Raw genomic sequence first — 25,765 nt, 5'->3', positions numbered from 1 at the left:
TTCATTAATAAACATTTATCCTTCTGATTAGTAAAAGACTCACTTACTGTGAACTATCGCCAAAGTCCTCAGGCCTGGCCATAATCATTTTGTCAGTGTTAGTGTCACAGTGACATCTGTGAGGGATCTGCCTGTTTATCATGGGGAAAAGCATGTCACTTATTCACTTAAATGGAAATGAGGAACCTTTCTGTACAGAGAGTTCCTCTAATGCAGGGTCCTCTAAAATTGAATTGGCTATTTCAGAAGCTACCCTAAAATTCTAAATTGTGATCGGTTAGAGTTAAAGGAATAGTTAAACAAAAAAAAACTCTGTCATCATTTACTCACCTTCATGTCATTCCAAACCTGTATGAGTTGCTTTTCCTTATGCTGAACATAAAAGATGATATTTTGAAGATTGCTGAATTGGTGCAGTTGGTTGTGGCCATTGATTTCCATAGTATTTAGTTTTTATAATTTTTCTAATCTTTTATGTTCAACATAAGAAAGCAACTCATACAAGGTTCGGAATGACATGCTAATTATATAAGAATAGACAAACTCCTTATAAGCGGCAGACGACAAAACTGCAGTGCATTAAACAGAACCTTCTTTAACAGAACTTTTCAGTTGGTGTGGACCCTTATAGTATATATATATATATATATATATATATATATATATATATATATATAGTATATACTGTATATATAGTAATATAGTTCTCCTTATAGTCATCATTATTGGTGTGAACAGGCCTTTAGACTTTAGATTTTTAGTAATAAATAAATTATATATTACATTGAGCAAACATAAAAGCATTAAATACAGTGGGCTGAAAGTTAAAATATAATTTTTGAAAAATTATTTGAGGTATTTCACGTTTTGCAGTATTAATGTGTAATTCATTATATAATGACAATCAACTACAAGAAATTCAAGAAATTCTTTACATTGTTTTTTTTTTGTTTTTTTGGTCTTGTTAATTATAATTGTTAATTAGGATTTATTTACATCTATATTAATTAGATATCAATTTAATGAATGAATGAACATGCATTCAAAAACTCGAAAACTATTTCTCTGATTCCAGAAAATATTATTATTCTGAGCTTGTTTTGCAGTTTATGGATATCATCATCATATAACTTTTTGCCTGTTTTGTCTTTTTTTGTATTTGTGACAAAATATGCCCAACCCAATATCTTTTTGCTTTTCTCTCTCTCTCTCTCTCTCTCTAATACTGCCAGTTCATAGAGAGAACCATCTGCTGATGTGCTTCTCTGCGGCAGGAGCCAGATGCCCTCAGTGATGGATTAGACGCTAGTGACCTGCAGTGACTGGCTCCAGTCAGACCTACGCGATAGAGCAGCACTCACTTGCTGGGCTATCCTCTGTGACACACTGGCATCCTACCACCCTGCAGCTCAGGAAGCCCATCACAGCCCACCGATAATCTCCACCGTGCCACAGCATACAAAGACATGCAAACACCCAAAAGAACATTTAACCAAGTACAAATGCCACATGAAAGCACGATGTACAGTAGGGAAACATTCTATCCTGATTCTATGTTCACTGGAGGCTGCACACATTGCTGTGGTAATCCAAAAGAAAGATGTATTTTTTTGTTACAATTTCATAAAAATGCATCTCGCTGGTATAACTATATAAAGTCAAGATTAATTAATTTATCTTTTTTATATTTATTATAATTTTTTGTATAGGAAGTTTTTGGTTGAAGGATATGCTTACTATGCTATTAACAGTGCATTGTTGTCTGTGGATTTGATGCAATCATGAGTAAATACAATTTTAAAATAAAAATATAATATATAAAAATTCCATTTCAGTTTACTAATAAGTTATCTTATTTTTCAGGCAAACTCCTTTAACCACCAGTCATACTACTTTTCACTAGGTATGCACAATACGGTATTAACTAATATCTATGAAACCAGTTACAGTAAAATAATTATTGTTTACAAAAAAAAATCGTTACAATTAAATTATTACTGCTCTCTCCTCCTTTTTTACATTTAGATATTATTTGCTATAATCTAATGCTCTCTTAAAAACACAAATATAATATAATAACACTGTTAAATGTAATATAAAAAACATCAAAATATTTTTTAATTTTATTTCTATTTTTCCATTTACATATATTTACCATACACTAAATTCTCACTTTAAAAAAACACTAATAATTCAATAAAACTTTTAAATGTAATCTAAATAAATAACTTTTCATCCTGCATATACTTGTAAAATGTAAAATGGCTTTTTTTGTGTGCGTGTTTTATTTTTATTTGCTTATTAATTTATTTAGGATGCATCCATTCTTTTCACATCCATTCATTACCTATGGATAAAATAAAGTCCTACCCTATATTTATGTCTCATATTTATGTCTCTCAAAAATACACCACACTGAAGCAAAATGATAGCAAACATTGTGGTGTGTTGACTTTGCGTTATATAAAGTATATGCATAAATATTTATCCACAAAAATAAAACCCAAATAAAAAACTGCAAAATAAAACCAAAAAAATAGCTCTCTGCCCGGATTTGAACTTTCACGCTTATGTCTTCAGTGCCCTTTGGTGCCCTTTTTCAGTCCATTTGCACAGTAGTCTCCCAGAGCGCAGCGCTCTTGTAAGATTTCTGTCATCGAATGCTTTTCCTGTGCATCAGAGTACAACCTCTTCAGAGATTTCCCAATGAGCAGTCAAAACTGCTCCTAAATGGCTCTATTATGTCCGACCTCAGGTTCCTCAGTTGATAAGGTTTGAAACATTGCGAGTCAAACTGGGTCAGCACACCATTTCTCCTCAGTAGCTGTTCTTTTATAGTGTCTAAATGTTAATAAATAGTGTCTAATGTCATGTTTGAGAATGTATTCTAGGCTCTGGGATATGAAAAGGTTCAATTACATTAATCGCACAAACAGTGATTAAAATACATCTGTCAATTCAGGGGGTGGGAATGGAAAAATAATTTGAAGATCATTGTGATGCTAATTTGTTCCTCAGATGGATTTTTCTGCTTAATCTTATTTGTGAAATATTAGCTAAATTGAAAACCATAGTTCAGTCTCTGCATGTTTTTTATTTTTATTTATAACCATGATAATTTAACATCTTTTAATTTTTACTTTGATAAAGTTTACTTTTTATGTTTCCTTTTACAAATATATGAATACTCGAAGTAAAATCTATAGAAATAATTCCATTTTAAGACTTTTCAAACTTTGTTTTCAGGGGTCAGAGTAAAGATTTGGGTGTTTTTATTTAGGCTTTTATTACATAACTAAGCTGTAATTGTATTTTAAATATTCATACCCTAATTTTGTATATGCCGCAATCTCATTTGGCACTCAGAGATGCTTCATTGTTTTGTTTTTTGTTTTCATTGCCATTGTGAATTATAGATGTGTGACATTTCCTGTTCTCACAAGTTTTCATGTAATCCACTGATGTGTGAATTTTTTAATCAAAAAGTTTACTGTTTTAATTTTCTTCAAAACAAGAACATAATCATTCTCAGCTTAGTTTATTGCTCTTTTTTTCCAAAAAGAGTTACGTGTCCAATGCAACAGAAGATCATGGTAAATATTCCATACAGAGGTACTGTAACTGATGTTGTATGTATGTTGTCATAGACAAAAACATAAAAGACGGCATTTAGGCATGTAGTGTCAAAGGTCACTCTTGGTGGTCTAGATGAATCACTCTATGAATAGTTAACTTAGCTTTTAAAAATATTTTCACATTTTCACAAATATTTTCACATTTTCACAAATATTTTCACTTTTCACTGCAGCAGAAACCTCCCACCTTCCCCAGCTCCACCTGTATAGATCTGCTACAGGGTGATTGTTCCATAAAAATCAAATTGTTAAGAATTCATACAAAATCTTCTCCTGATAAAATAATAACATTTTCTCGATTGACCACACTGATGATATCAGGAATGTGATCATATAACAGCCAAGACAAATCAGAAATGTAATATATTTGCAGGAAATAAAAGTTTTTTGTCAAGCATGAAGAGAAATGACCGTGAAATGCTCTGCTGTGTGATTAAAGAACATAGACGCTGTCTGATGAATGTCCAGGCGGGGGAAGAAATTGAAGCAGTGAAGAAAAAGGTGTACATCAAACCCCTGCAACAGTCTGATAATTTAAAATCTGTGAATGTGTACTCCAGTCTAAACCCATGATTTATTCATACAGACAGCAAGCAAGGAGCAGGAAATGGTAATGGTGGGAGCTGACTGTTAAGCGGCTCTCAAGGACGCTGTTGTCTAGCACAGATCCAGAGACGAGTCTTCTACAGGGCCTCTCTGAATGCGTGATCTCGCTGTCGGCCTCTCATCAATTCACACGCAGCTCTCCCTTCACAAGCTGCATTTACACTGCAAATGGCCGTCTGGCCCTCAGGGACCCCGGCAGAAACACTGTGGCTTTTGAAGAGTTATTTTGGCTCAATTTGTGTCCTCAAAGTTGGGGTATATTAAACAGACTTCTGAATACTGAAAAGCAGGGGGGGGAAACCTCTCCAAGGTCCTCTATTGCTCACACATAGACTCAATCTGTGTGACTTAAGGGCCTTTCGGGATTCTTTAGTTCCAGAACTAAATGCATAGTACTAAAGTACTAGGACAATTTTGCACAAACTATTTCCCAGTATCATTTAAAAGGTTGCATCGCACCGACAGTGTGTACTAGGATGTGACGTGAGTCAGTCGACAACAATGTCATTTTTGCATGAAGAACAACGTAAACAACGTTAACGTCAACGTTATTGGAGCTGTGTTTTTGTTGTGTCTCGTGGGTTTCACAATAATGGACATGGAATGTCGACGTATACATAAAGCGATTGAAAGAACGGAAAGAAGGATTAAGAATCTGCAACGACAACTGGCAGTGTTATATTTGCTACAGGTGCCTGCACTTCAGCGTCCGTATATTTATTGCTGTTCATCATACCTGTGAAATAAGTTGACAATGTTTACATTATGTTAACACTGCGGGTGACGGCGTTTTCGAACGCATCTGGCTAAACAATGTCTACTTACTTCACGGTTAGTACCAGTTGTGCTGGTTAGACCCTGCTCCAGAGTAGGAGCTAATTTGGTTCTCAAAAAAGGCAGTGTTCCGGCGTTGTGAAAATGCCCAAAAGTGGGTAGGTCCACAACTAGTTCTGGTACTATGAAAAGGTTCCTGCGGTGTGAAAGGCCATTTACTGACTGTCGGATGGGTTTGATTTGACAGGATAATGGATCCGTGCCATGCTCGCATCATATCTTGGCTGTTGTTTGCTCGTTGGCATGTGTTCTGCTGTAGAGAAAACCAGGAAAACAATGAAGCGGTGGCAATTCCCCCGTCGCTGCTCTTGGTAATCAAAAGGATTATTCTCTTGCAGACAAACCCTCTGTGGTTGTAAACATCAAAAATATATGTCTTTGCTCAAGGGAAAGCCCCTTTACAGAACACTATTATGCAAATTGCTTTTGATAATATGTCAGATATTTTGATAATATGACAGATGCGCAATACTCCAGCAAAAGCAATGCACATTTGAGGCAAGAACAGAGAAGAGGGTGACTGCAGACATATTATTAGTGGAGATACCACCAGTGTGCTCAGCATATGAAGGTATTTTTGCCTTTTGTCTCAAAATCCAAATGTAATCCAGGTATTGTCAGGAAACCATGACTTACTAATAACATAATAAACATGAGACTGAACTTAGACTTGTTGTTTAATTTCTGAAATAAAATATCCATTTTATTTCTAAAAGGAATAATTCTTTCCTGTATGTTTCTGCATTTCCTTTTGTATTTATTTATTTTTATATGTATTAAAATATATTTGTTAAAGACCTAAAGATCTAATTTCCCACTAAGATGGGATAGAGTTTAATTAAATTAGAGCCCAGTCTGACATTATTATTAATTATGAGTCAATGCACTAAAAACTCAGAGGATCATATTCTTCACTGTTCTTGCCCTATTTTGAGAGGCTGATTCATTGATTAATTCGCTCCGATCAGATCACTGAATTAGTTACTAACTGTTGTAATCAGATTTCACAAAATTCAAATTCAAAAATAAATCATTTAATAAAGACACACCTTCAAATAGTTTCCAGAAACGTAGCGGGGCAAAAACTAATTTAAAGATTAGTGAAACACTTTGTAACTGCCCACCACTTAAAAATAGCATAACATTGCATTCTCACGAGAGCTGAAGACAGTTTAAAATAAACATTACATGAGTTTTGTTCAACTAATGTCAACAAACATATTTTGGTGGGGGATTTTGTGTAATATCAAACCATTGCTGTATTAGAATACAGAAGTATTCAGTGTTTGGTCCTCTCAATGTAAATTAAATTAAATTAAATTAATGCATTTAGCAGACGTTTTTATCCAAAGTGACTTACAGTGCATTCAGGATATCAATGTTTGATTACCTATCATTTGTTCCCAGGGAATCAAACCTCCAACCTTTCGCTTGATAAGGCAATGCTTTATCAATTGAGCTACAGGAACACTATGTAGGATATTGAATTCTCCCTTGTGCAAACTTACATAGTTTGACCCTGAGACGATACAACGGGTTAATTTTTGTGTGTTACCTTTCTGAAATTTAATGATTGTATCATGTCGCATTTGATCATTTACTGCAGCCTGATGTGAATTGCAGGTGTTGGTGGTGGAGATGTGACATTGGTGTGGGTACACTGCTGCTTTCCTATTAATCTGAGTGTCCATCTTTGTGTGGCTGTTCATTCTGACTCAGAGGAAAGGCAGAACATGATTAATAATTCTGCTTTGATAAATCTATTTTATATACATTCAGCCTGTCAGTCAGTCTGTTTTTTCTGTATTTGTTTTTTTGTAAGAATAATGTGTATTGAATACATACAGTGTTGCCATTGGTCCTGTGGTCACATGATTTATTGAGTGAGAAGACAGTGGTTTGAGGGGAGATGTTGAGAGTTACTGTAAAGATGAGTCTGTTCAATGATTTTAGATGATGACCCCCTTTGGATGCTGGAGGGCAAAAACCAACATATCGATCACTTTCCAGTTACCTTTGAGCAAGTTTTCTGAAAGGTTGTGAGGCCCAATATCTTTATAAAAGAACACAATAGGGTGATTTTATCACTAAAAGATGCCAGGTTACTGTTCTTTTAGATGTACCTAAACTACAAATTTGCAAATGTAAAAATTAAACTTCCTATGCACCCTCTTTAAAAAAAACAGCATTAGAACTGCTTGTTCTCAATTGTTCATAATAATTGCTTTCCATGTATGTGTTTTCTCATTATGTGACAAATATTTGTTTGTACGTATGCAGTAATACTGTTTGAATGGCTGTAGCAAAGGATTGAATGCTCTGCTGTCGCAGAAAGACCAAAGCTTGCCGTGTCCTTTCCTTCCACTGCAGTCCAGTAATAATGAGTCCAGATAAAGCTGGTAGACTGCGTGGTCAGCTGGGACCATAACTCATAACCTGATGTGACCAAACTGGACTTCTTAGACTGAACTCAGCACAATTTCTGCAGATTCAGCAGGCTTTACACCCCTTATTACTGTTTCTGTGTTAATTGATCGAACACAGTCAATAAGAGCGGGGGAGAGTGACAAAAAGAGGCAAATGGTGAGGTATGTTTTAGCATCATTTCAGCTGAAGAAGCAAAAAAATATTGTAACATTGCTGTTAGATTATTATTATGTAATGTTCCTAAAACGTAAATCTTGACAGTTCTGGACAGTTCTTTTTTTTCCATTTTCAGTAGATGAAGCTGTATTTCATAGAAAATAGCCTCTCATGTGTGTTATTCAAGATGAATGCAAAGAGAACTATAAAGAACTTTAAAGTACAATAAGGATTTTTATTTATTTGATAGCATATTTCACCACAATGGTAATTAAGAAATAATAATTACACATAAATGTCAGTTTTAAAAACATGAATAAAAGTTTTTTTATAAATTATAAATTAATTATAAATTAAGTAATAAATGGCAAATTATATCACTTGAGTGTAATTTGTTTCAGATAATCCCACTCCTAAATGGCACATAAAAATAAAACTGTGGTTGGTCACTTTAAATTTTGTCTAGACAGCCTTCACTTCTCTAAATGAGCAATAAATGCAGTCTGTGAACCAGACTTCAAAAATGTGGCTTTGCATGGAGATGAAGCGTGAAGTGGAGAGGTTAGCAAGACTCAACTCAACTAATGGATGTATAGACTTTCCCTCATTCCTCTTCTCTCTTGTCTCTCTCGCATCTCTCTATCAAATGACCTTCGGTTCATGTTTAACATGAGTGTAGTGAGCAGCAGATCATCTGGGGAATCCGCCCCTGGGTTCATCATTAAAAAGTTTCTCAGGCAGAGAATGCAGCAGCTGCGTCTCAGTGGTCCAACATCTGGGGTCTGTTGAGGAAGGAGGGGGTGAATGGTTGTGGGAAGAGAAAAGAAAATTCATTAGAGTCATTAAGTAATTAGCAAAACAGTATGCGAGGAAAAACGGGTAAATGAGATTTTCATTGGTACAAATGAGGCATGGAGGCTATTTCTGGATGTCAGTACCTGTGTTGATATCCAGTTAATAAACTCTTAGTGTCTCCGTGGTCTGCTGAGACCTTCTATGAATATTTGCAACATAAATGGAGCAATGTCAATGGAACAATCATTTGAAGGTTTGAAATAAAGAAGCACTGTTTGGGATCTTGGGAAACCTCGGTGACTGTTTGCATCATCTAAAATTCATCTTCAAATATGTTCATCAGAAAGAGAGGCCATTTTCATAACTTCATCCATAATTTGAACACAATGCAATCTAGATGTTGCATCGCTGAAGACACCATCCTGATGTGTGCAGGGTCATCATCATATTCATTTGCTCAGCCTTCATATGATATATGAATATAAACTTGCTTCCTGTTAGCAAACAATATCCATGACTCTCCTATCTTTTTTCTGAATTATTTGCTTTTGCTGAACTCTCATGGTATAGTCAGTCGTTTCTCATTTATACATGCACCCATTACCATCCCTTATTAATATTATTCATGATTTTTTCATGATCATGGTTTTTCTATGATATTCTTTTCCGTCTTTGCATAATTCAGTGAATACCTGCATGGAAATGTGACCTAACCCTAGGGCCTCCAACTTATCTCAGATTTTGCATGATCTCAACCTGAAAAAGCAGAAAAACTCACCCAGCTGCAAGAATTAGATGTAATCGATATGACCAGACTGCAGTTCCTTGCTCTCCATCTCTCCTGCACTAAATATTTATGAAGAAAGTCCACAGAGTGAAGCGGTGGCCAGGGAGTTCATCAGTCAACCCCTCACTGTGTATGTCCTGTCTATATGGGCCTAGATATTCCTCATGCAGTTCGGTCGAGTCCTCATTGGGGAATCGCTAATATGCGTATTAAAAAGTGATAAAAACAGGTATACCTGTGCAAGCCATTCTACAGCTCAATATTTCACTAGATTCCTCCGATAACAGTTGTCATAAGGGCAATGGCTCTAGGGAAATGGACCCTGAAAAAGTGGAATGGTGTCTACTTTCCTAAAACAGCCCCGGGGTAGAGAGAGAAAAAAATGGAGAGCTAGGGAAAGGTTAGAATGCATACCAAATAGAAAAGCTAACACCTCATTATTCCAGCTGTCACTAACTGAAGAAATGACATAACCGGGTCTCTATTCTGTTCACTGGCAATTTACAAAATGCATTTTTCTCATTTTTTTTTTCACCAGTCGTCAGTGTCTTGTTTGCATGCCTTGGCCTTTATAAAGTATTTTAAGCAGTTTATAAAGTCATCTATATTTTATAACAGCGTGACAGTAAATCTGCACTGACAGTCACTGGTTGTTTGAGTGAGTGCTTGGTCAGCTGCTGCAATTTCTACAGTTTCTCAAAATCTCTAGATGTTGTCAGAGAAAAATGCTGCAGTTTTCTGTAACTCAAGTTTAAGACTCAAGGTATCTATGGAAATAGATTTCATTGGATTGAGTTAGTAGACAAAAGACTCACACACAGAACCCTCTCAGACTGAAAATTGCTGAATAGCTCTATTGATCACTATATTTCTGGTCTATGTGCATGTATGAGGTTCAGCGTGGGATCTCTTTTTCTGAAAGGGAGCCACAAATCCCATTAAAGGAAGGAAATGAGAGAGAGAGGTGAAGGTGGTGGGAATGCTCATAAAAAGCAGAGAGGTCTACTGGGATGCATGGCCTCCCAGTGTTCATTAGCACAGCCCATGGAGTTAGGATGAATTACCTGTCCTGTATGATTCATTACACGTGCCCTTTATCCTTATCGCCCATTTCATTTTATTTTACTCGGCCCAGATATGTCCCAAACCCCATCCCTTGGCTATCATCTGTTTAATGGTGTAAATGGTATTGTTCCCAAAACATATTAGGGCTTGATTAGTACAATAAACTGTAGTTGCATTGTGCACCTGCTGCTGTGAGCTCTGGGCTCTTATAGTTGTTCTGTAATCAGAATCTCTAGAAGATTCCACTATACTCAGTTTGCTGCGGTTTGCTGGAGTAGGACTTCTATTTTGGTCATTCTTTTAAAGGGACAGCTGACCTAAAAAGGAGTCATTTAAACAAGTTTTCCGTATAACTATATTTTATACAGTAGTTACAATGGATACCGGGGGGGCACAGTGAAAGTGGTCAGTGCAAGAGCTATTAAAGTAATATCACACAGACAAGAGTGTTTTATCATTGTAAGGATCTTCAAAAGATGTGCGTAAGCCATAGAGACCTTTCACTCAGAACACGTTTTTATGTTTTGTGGAAAAAAGCAAGGTCTGGAGACCTTGTTGAACTAAGCACTGCATTTTTAGAACATCATGTCATGTTCATAACAACTGCAAAAGATGTGCAACATTCAAAATACAAGATGTGAAACTACTGTATTTTCCGGTCTATAAGTCGCACTTTTTTCATAGTTTGGCTGGTCCTGCGACTTATAGTCAGGTGTGACCACTGATCTATAATATATATAGATCAGTGGGTGCGACTTATTTATCAAAATTAATTTGACATGAACCGAGAGAAATGAACTAAGGGAAATGAACCAAGAGAAAACATTACCGTCTACAGCCACCAGAGGGCGCTCTATGCTGCTCAGTGCTCCTGTAGTCTACACTGAAGACATAGAGCGCCCTCTCGCGGCTGTAGACGGTAATGTTTTCTCTTGGTTCTAAATAAATGTGACTTATAGGCCAGTGCGACTAATATATGTTTTTTTCCTCATCATGACGTATTTTTGGACTAATGCGACTTATACTCAGGTGCGACTTATAGTCCGAAAAATACGGTACTGTGTAATATTGATTTTGTACAATAATTCCACAAACAAGCTAATATTGCTGAACTTCCATTTTAGACACAATATTGCCCATGTTTGTTTTTTCTCCACAAACGAAAATAGTTTCAAACAAAGCTACAGCAAATCGCTGTTCTTCTCGGAGCAACACAAGTGGTGTTTTGTTTTGGTTTTTGTTCTGTAAATTATTAAATAATTCAATCACAAAGAAAGTCAAGTTTCTTCCTGAATGAATCAGCTTTTTTAAACAAATCAAATAATAAAGTGTTCCTGTAGCTCAACTGGTAGAGCACTGCGCTAGCAAGCAAGCAAGCGCAAGGTTTGGGGTTTGATTCCCTGGGAACACATGATATGTAAAATTTGATAGCCTGAATGCACTGTAAGTGGCTTTGGATAAAAGTGTCTGCTAAATGCATTAATTTAAATCATTTAAGTGAATGATACAGTGACTCACTCAATAAATGGTTGTTCATGATGAATAAGTCAACCTTTTTTTAACTAATTGGTTGACTGGTTCCATATAACTCTCTCATAAAAATAGTCAGTCGCTTGTCGCCACCTACTGGTGTATTGGTGTAACTTGCAGAAAGAGTTACTGAAAAGTCCCCACCACTAATGCAAAGTCTATTTGAACAGATGCAAACAAACAAAGTTATAAAAACCTTGAAAAGTCCTGGCAGTGTTGGACTTTCATATTATTAACATTTTTCAATAGAAATAATGTGTTTGGAACAACATGAGGTTGAGTAAATAATGACGGAATTTTAATTTTCAAATGAAACTACGGCTTTTCATTTTTAAAGACCGTTATTTGTTACACTCACAATCTCAGGCTTCTGGTGTCCAGTGTTAATTGGCAGCTGGGTAAAATCTGTTCTTCTATCTATTCTGAGCTTCTACTTTATTTATATTTCATCGGTGACACATCAGCCCTGGCAGTGTCTGCCACATATGCTGTCAGACATGGCAGACATTGCCCAAAGGGAGAACACATGCTTTGACCGAGGCAGCTGTGAGCCTGTCCACCTGGACGCCCTGTTTCTGAAATAAATAATGGATTTTATTGTCATCCATCAACATTGTTCTGTAAATCCACAGATGTGTTTGCATAGATTTTATTTAATACATGTATTGAGCTGCCATCCTTGTTTAAGTACAGAGCCTGTCAGACAAATTGGGTTTAAATTGTATTATGCTACTAAAAAGTGTTTTCTTCCCAGCTCCGACTTTCATGTCTTCTTTAGATGAGAAAGTCATAATACGTTTTTTTTTAAAGGAAGTTTCTTTAGCATTCAAGCAGAATATTTGCTCAGCTTCAGTATCCTATATGCAGTCCACTGTCCCCTAGATGGCATAGATAGATCACAGCATCTGCTAAGAGCTTGACAGCATAGTTTTTTGTCATCGCTTCTTTATCCATTCATCACAATCAGCCACTGACCTTGCTGTAGGGATGGTCATGAAGATGGAGATAAGGGAGGATCATGCTCTTCCATTCTGAGCAGCTCTATCCTCTCTCTTGCTTATATATTTTTAAAGGTAAATCTCTGTAGTGCTGCTAGCAGTGCAGCAGGCCGTGGCTCTAGGGAAGACCTGTCAGCTCCCGCAACACCAGCAACTTCACCTGATAAATAGTCAGATGTAGGACTGCACAAGCAATCGAAAAAATAATCAAGATTACGATTGCAGCAACTGTGATTAACATATTGTGAGAAGGGCCGATTTAAGCATTCTGTGTCACTGCAGTGGTCATTGTAACTAATACAGGGCTGTGCTTCAGTCAGACATGAATTTAAAGTTCCTAAATTAACATTTCAATTTTGCTGAGGGAGTACGCAGAACTGCAATTTGAATGGTAAAAACTATAATTGAAATCAACTGAATTTCATTTAACTGTATTTTTTTTTATTAGAAAAGTTAAAAGTATGTGAATCATTTCAAATTACGGTCACATATGCAAAAAGTGTAAAAATAAATTGTTATTTAGGATTATTCATTAGTCAAATTTATTCATATTTTCATATTTTAATAAGTTTAATCATTTTAGTTTTTAAATTAAAATTAGAAATGTTGCCCTGACAGGTTTATTTTTATTTAGCTTATTTATAGTCTAAAATATATATATAACTAAAATAATATGTATGTATATATATATATATATATATATATATATATATATATATAAAGTTTAAGTTGTACTAAAATTACTTAAAAATGTTCTAAATAGAAAGTCACAAAATGACTCAAATTCAAGATTTTTTTAGCATGTTTTTTCCTTCTAATATTTACATGTATTTTATTTCAACTTTATTTCATGCAAAAATGTTTTTGTACCAGTGTTTTTAACTATAACACTGATTATATAATTGTGTGTATTTACATAAAATGCAAGCTATTGAAAAATGTGATTTCCAGTATATTACTTCAGTCATAAAATGACATTTATAGATATGCTGTACATATTCAACAGCTCTTGTTTTTGTCTTAATAAGATGTGTAATTCCACTGCAGAACTTCATCGAGAGAAGATTTAAAGGGACATTCTGCGCTATGATATTTACCCTACAGTTAATTTCCTCTAGGAGATCATCCGATCATGATGAATCAGCTAACAGTATTGTGCACAGATGTTCACGTTATCAAGGGAGGTTGTCCAATGAAAGATACTTTGCATTTATGTCACGCACTCATATGCTTCCCTTTGAGCCTGTGATTCCTGAGTGGCTTCTGGCGTCAAACCCATCTGTCGTCAGTTGCCAAAAGATTTAATTTGAAAGTTTACTTTTTAACTGAGCCAAAATCATGTAGTAGGCAATCAGTAATAAGAATTGTTAAACACTTCCTTCCCTTGGTGCTCAGTACTAAAGAAAATAGTTTAAGTGACAGGACTCCTGGGATATGGGTGAAACTATGCGCCTGAAGGCAGCTCTTGAGTTTCAGCTGTAAGGAAGCGCTGTTTGGCAGATCATCACCTAACGGTCAGCAAGCTTCTTGCTTTCTCCAGTAGAAATATAAAAGAAAGTGCACTCTTATGGGTGTTCAAAGGAGAATGGTGGTGGGATGACAGATGGACTGAGTGTGTGTCAAAGGTCAAGAAAGTCTGATAGCATCATCTGAAGAGAGTGTGCACTGCCCTAGGAGAGGATGCAGGGACTTGATTCATCTGTCAAAGAGGAAGTAGTCTCTTGAGACGCTGCTTTCCTCTCTTTCTCACACACTCTCAGACCTCAGGCATCTCCACTGACTATGAAGATTACAGCTGCTCACTATTTTATGTAACTTCTGACAAATTCGAATGATCAGAGATTGAGACAAATCCCTAGATATGTAATTTCCAACTAAATCAATGCAAACTGTGTCTTTGTGGATTAGATGGTTTAAAACCAATTAAAAACATGCATAATGATAAACGAGACTAGAATCTTTATGAGGTCGTCTTTTTGTTTTATAAAACTGAGGTAAAAAATAAATAAAAAAAATTCCACTTTTTTTCCATAAAGTTCTTGAAATGCAAACAAATATGGCTCAAATATATAATTCATTTTGGATTCTGTAGTAAATGTTCACTAGTGTTGACCTGAAATCTAAATATAGAATGAAATAAACATTAATTTATGTAAATTAATTCTACAAAAACATGCCTAAACATAAAAGATTTTAAATTTAATAATAAAAAAAAACATTTTAACTGGAAACTCTTAAAAAAAAAAAAAAGGTAATTAAAAATCATTATCTAATGAAATTATAAATGTGGTAGCTTAGATAAATGACAGTGTATCTGCAGAAGATAATAAGATAAACACCAAAATAGTTAAATGCTGACAGCAAAATAAAAGCCATCCATCAAGCGAAGTCTTCTTGGAAGGCCTGCTGTGGGAAGAGGAGGAGTGTCATGGACTGTCTGGACCTGTCCCATCTGTACACAGCCCAATGTTGTACATGCAAAAAAAAAACATCACAAAAAAAAATCTCTCTATGTGTGTGTGTGTGTGTGTGTGTGGCTTGTTTTAAGGTTGCAGTTTGACAGGAAAGTAAAAGTGTATTTGAAAATGTTCATGGGGCATCTTAAAAAATAATCTAATAATTTTCCGGCTTGTCAGTCAGACCTTCCCCTGTTACTCTCCTTTATGATGATTCATGTGCTTTAAGGCCAAAGGAAGATCTGCCCATGGCCTCTCATATCCCAGCAATAAAATCTATTGACCCAGCGGTGCTTTTAATGCAGCATCCACATCACAGTGTAGTCGTCTGATGTGTTAGTGAGTCCTGCACTCAAGACACCTCTCACCTAACGAACTGTAATAAACATCCCCTAAATACCAAGGAAGAATGCAGAGAATCATAGTGTATTCACTTTCTTCTGCTCTCCAGGGTTTGAATGATGTTTCTTCTGAATGTTTTTCACAAAAAACGTAATATCTGAACTTTGAGAAATGATCAGCCGTGCTGCCATAAATCTTCATTAAAAGCCAGCACAGTTGCAATCCTCATAGTCATATGTTAGGACGACCGGACATCTTTGTTTTCTGGAGACAGTTCCCATTTATTGTGACTCGTCCTCGTCTTCTAACAGAAAAAAATTGCAAATTATTAAGTTCATTGAGGCTGTTAGCTGTCTGTCAAGCTGCTAGCACATGGTAAAGACAGAACATACAGGGAGGAAAATAAGTTCAATTATATATTAGGTGCTGAACTAGTAATAGTGTATGCCTGGTTTTCATTTCTGAAATTTGGTCAGCTTATCTTGTGGCTAAGCCTCTCAGATGTATAGAGTTCAGAGGTGACTGTTTACAGAGGCTTTCATTAAGATTATTAGCGGTATGGAAGATGAACGTACAGAACAGGTTACTTGATCAAACGTTATGTTCACTGGCATAAAATGAAATTTCCTTAATTTTCATTATTTCATCCCCATTTGTGATTAAGGGGATTGAGGGGTCATTGGGCTATAATGTTTATCCAGTAGTGCACTCTGTTTGAGCTAACATCTTTGCCGAGCTGTCTTCAGTGAGAGAGAGTTGGACTTTGACAGGCTATAGGAGCTTTTCCTCAAACTTCAGCCAGACAACTTTCTACCTCCAACGATATTCATTCAAAGTTATGCATTCAAACCATTTATTTTGAAGCACGAGACGTCATGAAAACCCATTTTCAACTGTAACTGTATATTTTTCCCTCCTGAACGAAGCTGTCATAATAGTAATAAACCCCTCACGGTATTATTCCCCTATTACCTCTATAATCCAATTCCAGAGGTATCCTATTAGAGCTGCAAACAAGCAGCCACGAAATGACTCCAACTGTGCATATTGCAAAGCTCTGCAGTGGTAAGATAAGCCTATTTGGTTTGCCTTCTACCATTCAAGTTGTTCACAGGGCTTTTTCTTCGACTACCTTTTGAACCATTGGGCTGAAACCCAGATTCCTCATTTGTGTCCATGGTAACCTATGCATACTTGTTTACATTTTGACACTGATTAATGTGCATGTGCCCTGAATGATCTCATTGATGACTTTCCCTGCACATGCTTGCTACTTGTGCTTGCAGAAGCTGACTGGTTCAATAATGAATCTCCTTTAGGTCTCTGAACTTACTTCTTGTAAAGAAAAATAGGTTAATTACTTGGCATGTTACTTAACTTACATTTAATGCTCTAGAACATTAGAGTTTCCCTCTCTTTGTTTCACAAAATTAAACTTCTGTAGCATAAATGTTTCCTCTAACACTATTGCTTAGTTTATAGTCATTAAGGTTTAAAGGTTGTTGTATTTAAAACTGGAAATGATGTCAAATCAGCATATTTTGTATTTGGTTGCATTAATAAATTATGCAAATATATGCTTTTTTCATTCTTTTGTACAACATGGTCAACATGATAATGTATTGACTACAAAAAAAAAGGTTAAATCAAAGGACCTCCCTCTGTAAGAAAATGTTTTATGCAGAGTATTCGTAACTGAGCAAAAATATGCAATTTGTTGCATTTTCTGATTTTATATGACCAAATAGTACTTTTAACTGACTTTTTGGCCATGTAATGCAATACAATGTTGAATAGGGAATGTACAAATAAATGGTCTCCAAATGTATCATATGTGATACTCACATTTTTAGATAGATAGATTTACTTACTGAAAAAAGTATGAACTATCATTGAAATGACAGAAGACATCTGGTAGTTTGTGTACAAGTTTCTCAGCAAAGTTTTGATTATGTTCATAATGTAGAAGCCTTTAATGGGTTAATAGTTCCCCTGCATATGTATGACTCTAAATTAATAGTCTTTTTTTGCTCTCACAACACCTAATGTGTTCATTGTGCTCACACATGATATCCGCTTAAACAAACACAATAGTAGATCGATGGTGCTGATTCAAAGGTGAAATAGGAGGACGATAATTCATAGTCATGACATTTCAGCAAAACATCGTTTAACCAAAATAGGCATTTTATTATCGGTACAAGTAATACAATTATTCCAGTGAAGTGTCAGGTACAGCACAGGGAGCTGTGCGAGATGAACACTGACCTTTTACAGCAGAGGATAGAGAACTCCCTTCATATCTAATGGTTTCATGTTTTAATGAAGCGTCTAATTAACTCTGAGAGTCCTTATTAAGACCTGGAGAAATGTTGCAGTAACAACAGTATGCATTATTTTGATGAAATTGTCATGTCCAGTAAGCTCTATTGTGCTAACCTTATCAAAACATGAGGTAGCATTATGATTATAAACCAGCCTGCCTTGAGTGTGGTCCAAACAGCAGAATTACATTCAAAATGGATGTGTCAATGAACAGAAATAGTGAAGAAAAATGCCATTTAGCATTTATTTGAAATATTTTGTAATATTATATTTATATATTATATATTTATATGATATATGTAAATCATCTTTTGTGAATTAAAGGCCATTTATTTTACCCATTTTATCTTATTCATCTCTGCCTTTATGTGTCTGGAGCCCTTTGAGCTCTTGATACTACATTATTTGAACCACAAGATGGCGCCCCATGATTACGTTTAAGTTCCTCCTGCTCTTATGCTAGCAGGCAGCAGCTCTATTTTGCTAAATTGTATGAATAGAGCTCTGATTAAATGGGTCTTTCTAGGTTACTAGGCAGTAATTTAGTCCTTTACCTTCCGTAAATAAGCAGATATCTAACAAAGTTCAGAAAGCTTCTAGAGTTATCAGATAATAACATAGCTATTCACACAAAGTGCGCATTAAACTGACTAGCAGGCAGCAGCAGCAATGAATCATCAACAATAAATAAAAACTCTCATGATTTCTTATCTCAGTCTGATAGTGTGACACACAAAAGACTGTAATGACACACTATTTATGACCAGGTAGGACAAAACATGGTTGTTTACTCATAAAAATCTTTTTCTAATAGCTTTTTCGTTTTTACACAACAGATTGATCACATGGCTGTTACAGTGAAGACTGCACAGATAGATGTGCTTTATGTAGTAATGGCAGCCAGGACGGCAGGGAACCTTGTACCGGCTGGATGAGGGGTATTCCTGGGACCCCAGGTTTTGATGGCATCCCCGGGCAGGATGGATGTGATGGGTGTGAGGGAGAAAAGGGAGATATTGGAGATTCAGGTGATTTATTTACAGACTTTTTAATTGAGTATTGAGTGCCCAATGAAGGCATTTGGGCATTTAAACCACACTTTAATATCTAACAATAATATCTAAATGAACCCTAATTGGATTCAGTACAGCTGATCAAAATTCACACTATGATAAACAACAAAAAATCTGCTTAAAATAACAAAGAGTGGCTGACAAATGTATAAGTGTAAATTCACTCAGAGGATAATTGAAAAATTTACATAAAATGCCTCATAAAATGTTTCTATTTGACCTGCAAATATTGCAGTTATGGAAATTGTAAAAATGTTGTCCACTCATGTCAGCAGGCCTGTCCATGACCCGTAATTTTCAAGAAAAACATCACCAGTATTCCCAACAACTAAAAAACTAAATTAGTCAAACCGACCTGCTGAACCTGAAGAAACATTCTTTAAAAAAAATTATAAATAAAACTTACATTTAGATTTATGGATTCTTCTCAGTCAACAAAAGAAATGGTTTGTCTGCAAAAATCTTAATAAATTCAGTTATCCTTGTCAAGACCCCAAAGAACCGGATGGAGAGCCAGGTGAAGCAGGGGACATGGGACCTCTAAGAAAAAGAGGATTTCCTGGAAACCCCGGTCTGAAAGGAGAAAGAGGAGAGGGTTCCTTTTCTTACCGCTCTGCTTTTAGCATGGGGCTCAAAGGTAAAACCAGCCCAGCTAATTGGGCTCCCATCCGCTTCACTAAAACCTTCTACAATGACCAGCACCACTACGAAGACATATCTGGAAAGTTTCGTTGTGCCATCCCTGGGATCTTCTACTTTACATATCATCTTACCATCAATGAGAAGGACACCAAGGTAGCTAGGTATAAAAATGGCCGGACTGTGTCCAGTTCCACAACGGAAATCTGGATCAAGCCTCCGAAGGGGTAATTTTAAATCTGTCTGCTGGAGATGAGGTTTGGCTACAGTTGTATGATGACATATTTGATGCAGGGATTTATGCAGATACCAACAACGACTCCACCTTCACTGGCTTCATACTCGTAGATATTTTAATCAATGTTCAAGGTACAGTATATACCATCATACATGCTGACCTATTACCTTATAATTATATTTTAATTAGATTAGCGACTTGTGATCTTTCAGCATCTCTTTAATTGCCATTTGTAAGGCATAGTTTTTAATGAACCAAAATAGCATGACAGCTGTTGAATGTATATATTTATGAATGTGTATTTAAAGTATTCTGAGGCTAATGGAGGTATCTGTGTGCAAAACGGGCTGTGTCCTAGATTTTGAAGAAACATCCTTTTCATTGTGGAGAGTTTTAGCATCTCTCTAAACTCCCAAGACAGTTAACTGTAACATTATGCAAATTATGCCACATTAGTGACAATTTTTTTTTTAATGATTAAGTTTACCAACTGTGGAAGCAGTAAATGATGGGTGCTTGTCATTAAATATGTATTTTTATGCTGCTTTGGTGCAGATTATTTTGTGTGTGTTGAACAGAGAGATAATTAATCAGTTTTAGTATAGCATTGCTCTGTGAATGACAGTAGGATGGAATAATAATTATTTCATAATAATTAACTTGTCTGTGATAGTCCAATAAAATATGGGCAACAACAATTTCTACTAGCAGTTTTTTAAAATAATGTTACTTGATTGTAATTAGTAGAAAAACTGTTTATTAAATTAGCTAGTTTGTCAATAGTAATTATGCATTTGCAAATAAAAAGAGCTCAAGCTCTTTAAAGCTTTTATTTAGAACATTCCCAAAGAAAAACATCTTACAAATATGCAAACAAATCACAAAGCATCAATTTGGCGATTTAAAAAAGAATACAAATAAGCAAGGGTCCCAGAAGATCATTAAATATCCATTTGAAGGGAAACTTTTTGGTGAATTTACAAAGAAAAAGCCAAATGGGAGAATTTACAGTATATTTAAGTACACTTTTCACCTTTTACATACTTTGTTTTGTGTAATTGTCCCTCCACAATAATACAAAGAGTTATTTCAAGTGCTCCTCTAGTAGACTATCCCTCCTAGAGATGCTGCAACACACAACCAGGTTACATTGGTTAAAGGAATCAGAAAGAAATTATAAGAATCAAATATTTTATTCCTATACAAGTGCTGTCAAACTCCAGAGCTAGGACATTTTCAGCAGCTCTCGAAATATATTTTGAGCGAACCAAGTGAAATCCTGTGAAACTGATGTGTGCACCTTTTCTTCAAGTGTGCCTCTAGTATTCATCTACAAATAAAACACTTCAGTCCTGACCTACTATTCTTGGCATACATTGTCACAGGTATTTATTTCTTTCTGTAGTCTCCATTGTAGGCATGGTGGTCATCCTAGCCAGGATACCGACCACCGTATCCTCTTAGGACATCATGAAAACTAGTCGCTCCTGGTTCCTGGGGGCCAAATCCGGCATATGGATCCTCTTGTCCGCTCATGTATTGCTCGTATTGCTGCTGGTTGTAGCCTGGGGCCGCAGAGTAGGAGTCTTCTCTATACTGAGGGTCCTCCTCACGGTGGGATTCCTCCTGGGCTGGCTCCTCTTGAGGTGATGGACTGGCGGTTTCAGCCACCTCAGGTTCGTAGCGGCGCAAACGGCAGTTTCTGTCGTACTCCGGGTCGCAGTCAGGATCAGGTTCGATTACTCCATTTCTGGATCCATCGGCATTCAGGTGGGGCTCGTAGGCTTCGGTTGAGTCGGACGGCTGTCTGTGCACAGCAGGACGGTGCTCGTTTTGGGAACCCAGTGGGAAACACTCTTCATCATACCCGATGAAACAGTCATATCCCTCTTTGGTCTTCCCAGGAGGTCCCAAAGGATGTTGAGGTTCCTCCAGTTGGTGCCTTAGAGGCTGGAATTGTGTAGGCATGTGTCTTCGCAGGTCAGCCCCAGCATATGCATCTCGGTACATGGCATAAGGGTCTTGACGAGGGCTTGGAGGTGCCCTCATGGCACTGGCTACAGAGGTGTGCTTGTCCTTCAGATCTTCAGGAGCCAAGCTGCCGTACCTTGTGGCTGTCAGAGGGTTGCAGTTATCATCGTAGAGAGGGTTGCAGGGTCTCTCCAAGCCAGAAGATGGGGCTTTGAGATTTTGTGAGGATGCCAGAGCAGCAGCATAAGCACAGTATGGGTCAACTCGAGGGTCACAATGGGGATAACGCAGGTACAGACCAGATGGTGCCTTCTGGACCAAATGGGGGACGCAGTGAGGATCGGTCTTAGGGTCACAGCTGAGATGGGCGTAGGATGGGGCCGGGGCAACAGCAGGCTTGTATCCGTAAGCAGCACGGAGGTGGTACTGAAGACACTCGACATCCTCAGCGTCACAGATTCGCAACAGCTCAGCCCTTTGCTCAGCTGACAGGAAGGGTTGCACCAACGCAGAGTAGTAGTAGTAAGCAGAACGTGGATCTTTCGCCACAGGGGTGTGGATGTAGGCTGGGGCTTTAACTGGGGCAGGTACAGGTGCTTTGACAGAAGCTGGGCCCGGAGCCATGTATGGGTAATATGAGTATCCCTTCGAGTACAAGCAATATGGGTCTCTGTAAGGGTCACAAGCCTTGACTGGGGCAGGCACTGGTGCCTCAGCTTTAGGTTTGGGTCTGTTGGTGTACGAGGCCACACAGTTTGGGTCATCAGACTCGGCACAAGATTTGTAGATGTCGCTTAGGTGCTTCAGGTACAGCTTGTAGGAACGACCTGCCTCAGCACGATTCTTGTTCTGTAAGTACGCAAGATAGACACGATCCAGCTCTGCAACCTGAAAAGTGATGACAAATTATTTCGATTAAGTACTTGGGTTATACAGCCAACACAAAACACATATGTAACCTCAATCAAACTTACTGTCTCCTTGCGCTATCAAGTACAAGGTTTGGGGTTCGATTCCCCGGGAATACATAATAGGTAAAAACTGATAGCCCGAATGCACTGTAAGTCGCTTTGGATAAAAGCGTCTGCTAAATGCATAAATTAATCATCCACAAGAGATTTCCTGGTATTAAAGTTACGGGCCAACGTGTTACGGATATATTGTTCATCCTTAAGATTAACCTTTGCTAAAATTAACAATTCTTATAGATTCTTATAGATAATTCTTATAGTGTGCTATGTTGTCCTATTTGGTTCATAATACGCTGTACTCACTCCCTCTTGGTTCCCATTGTCAGTGAAGTATTTGTACCAGCTCCAGAAGTCAGAGTGCTGCTTGTACCAGCTGATGTTTCTCCTGTTGCGGATTAGTTTTGGGCCTGCTTCAATGCCTGCCCTTTCATCACTTCCTTCTGGCAGAAACACTATGTGTTACTTCATTGTGCATATCTAACATTCTGATTATATGGTAGCTATACAACAGATGAATGAATTGGGACTCCATAAAGAAGCTTACAAAACAGGTAAACAAGCCATACTTACTGTCTCCTTTTAAATGCCGGGTTACAGGGCCAGCCCAGAGAAAATCTGTTTGAGGAGAAGAGTAGAGAGAGAGAAAAATAGGGGTTTCAAGTCTCAACCAGATGTTGCATTTTGTCAAAGATAAGAGTAAAAACTGCTTACAGACAGTAAAAGGTCCAATGAGCTGAGAGCAGCAGGATGCAGTTTTACAAGTTTTGGGGGAAAGGGAAGGTGGTAATATAGAGGGTATTGTAGGAAATGAATCTTCAAACTGCACACATCAGCACTTTGATGCCTGGCAGCAGGGGGCCGCAAGAACCGTGCTCGTCTACAAGCAAACACTATGAAATCTACAAAGGAATGGATCCTCTGTAACTACAGGTGAACTTAATTATCCTAGTGTCAGAAAAATATATGACACTTTTTCCATTTTATCTCTTTGAAGGAGATGTGGAATGGGAACGAGTGGATCACGGATGGCTTCAGCTGAACGGAAGATCTCAGTGTCTTGTACGAGGGAGGTAAAGAAAATGTTGCTCTTTCAGAGTATCAGCAGGTTTACTTTTTGAACAGCTTGTAAACTGTTGCCACATCTGGAAACCTGGTGCACTCGAGTTCTGCTGACAACTGTTAATCATTTCACCAGTTGCAGAGCAAAAATCAAAGACCTGGCCCTCAGAAACTTGATACCCCCTTGTTTACAGGGCTTTTTGGGAAATTTAGCTCAGAAGATAAGAAAAACAATAATCTACAAGTCTCACCTGGTAATAATAATGTTGCTAGCAACACATGGAAGACAGAAGATCCTCTTAAACAAGCCATTCTTATTCTTCCTGATTCCTTTGGATAAACAAAATTATTTACAGAAATTATATATACAATATACAGTTCTGAGAGGAATTGGTCAAATTAGAAAAAAAATGCAAATTTTACATGTAGAAAGAATAGACAAGAAAATTCACTCTGTGTTTGATTACCTGCAAATTATTGCTTTTTACCTGTTACAGATGCCTGTTTACAAAGAAACATATAATTTACACATTCAACGTGTAATTTTATGCTTTTTACATGTTCTTGCCATGTTCCTGTCAATGTCAGTATTTTGCTTGTGCAGCTTGCAACTTTTTCAAACACAAAGAGTTTGAAATATTTTCTCAAATGTAGTACAATTTAAAAAATGATTTTATGATCATTTAATTGCTAAAAAAGGTTTTAGAACAGTTAACATAGTAACATTTGGGGCACGTCTGCATATTGTTAAAAGTAACTATATGGGTTTTTGAAATATAGAAATGTGCATTTGCTTTATGATCAGACAAAAGAAAGGACATACAAGAGGGTTTGAGCTCTGTCTTACCTGTGTTAGGATGTGATGATGTGAAGTTGAAGTTCAGCTCTACAGCTGACCGACTGGAAGAGGAAGGTGAGCCAATCCCCTCGTGTAGGCAAATACAGTCTCAACACACCCCTGTACACCAACTGGGCCACCGTTGAGAACCTGGCCACAATTTAAACCCTACCGTGATAATTAAAAACAAGAAAGGTGCATCCCATAGGGCTGAATAGATGCTGCTTCCGACTCTATGATTGGGCCTCTCTGGCCCAGCAAGACAGCCTATCAGTTGCAACTATAAACTGTTTAAAAGGTTTCAACATTTTTTTATTTTATTTTTTTTTGAGAAAATTAAATACAATTTAGATGTTTTCATCAGCTGTTTAGACTCTCATTCTGATGGCACCCATTCACTGCAGAGGATCCACTGGTGAGCAAGTGATGTAATGCTAAATTTTTCCAAATCTGTTCCAAAATTAAGAAACAAAAACTTAGCTACATCTTTGATGCCCTGAGACTTGAGAGTGGGTTTTATGTAATAACTTCAGGGTTGGGAATTTACTATACTTGTCTTTACATTGCTGAGTACATGGCCATTCTGTTATATTCAGAATAACAGAGATTTAACTAATCTAGTGGGTATTGTGTCTAAATGCACTGAACCGTCAACTGTAGCAAACAGGGCAAAACCGTTATGGAGAAGTATGTCATAAGAACATCTGCAAAGCACCAGCACAATCCATATTCCCACTGCGCAGAATTGTATAACAACTGATCGTTCACGAATAAAACCCTGTTTGAAATACAGCAATACAGATTAGGAATAAATGTATGTCTTTTTCTAATTACCTGACTTGAATTATAACAGATTATGAGGTCTGTTCAGATATATTTGCGAGAAAAATGTCGGAGCGTAAAACATCTGTGCTTCACGCAAACAGTGGATTGCATGTGTAATTATGCACCCTTACAGGTGTTCAGGAATGTGCAAAAACCTACAATCAGGACTAGAAACAGATTTCAGCCTTGGGAAAA

At 37.0% G+C, this 25,765-nt stretch overlaps 1 protein-coding gene and 1 pseudogene across 1 annotated transcript; one reads left to right on the top strand and one right to left on the bottom strand.

The window, feature by feature from the left end:
• The first annotated feature begins 18,715 nt into the window (after window positions 1-18,715).
• LOC127946094 (adiponectin-like) lies at window positions 18,716-20,129 on the top strand (annotated as a pseudogene).
• A 594-nt stretch (window positions 20,130-20,723) lies between these two features.
• Window positions 20,724-24,883, bottom strand: LOC127946172 (uncharacterized). Its single transcript, XM_052542534.1, has 5 exons — window positions 24,755-24,883; window positions 24,159-24,237; window positions 23,419-23,463; window positions 23,152-23,288; window positions 20,724-22,765 (listed from the first exon to the last, which is right to left on the bottom strand). Exons 2-5 carry the CDS (start codon window positions 24,217-24,219, stop codon window positions 21,338-21,340), a joined length of 1,671 nt encoding a protein of 556 aa, XP_052398494.1. The 5' UTR covers window positions 24,220-24,237; window positions 24,755-24,883; the 3' UTR covers window positions 20,724-21,337.
• Between the last annotated feature and the right edge of the window lie 882 nt (window positions 24,884-25,765).

This window comes from Carassius gibelio, chromosome A24, assembly GCF_023724105.1.
Source record: "Carassius gibelio isolate Cgi1373 ecotype wild population from Czech Republic chromosome A24, carGib1.2-hapl.c, whole genome shotgun sequence".
In the NCBI taxonomy this organism is placed as follows: Eukaryota; Metazoa; Chordata; class Actinopteri; order Cypriniformes; family Cyprinidae; genus Carassius; species Carassius gibelio.
The sequence above is the reverse complement of the archived record's forward strand: the minus strand, read 5'-3'. Positions and strand labels throughout refer to the sequence as shown.

Coding starts and splice junctions, on each gene's coding strand:
- LOC127946172 (XM_052542534.1), bottom strand. CDS start 24,219: ATGGCTTGTTTAAGAGGATCTTCTGTCTTCCATGTGTTGCTAGCAACA. Junction 23,464..24,158: donor AGCAACATTATTATTACCAG/GTGAGACTTGTA, acceptor CTCCTCAAACAG/ATTTTCTCTGGGCTGGCCCT. Junction 22,766..23,151: donor ACAATGGGAACCAAGAGGGA/GTGAGTACAGCG, acceptor ATCACTTTTCAG/GTTGCAGAGCTGGATCGTGT.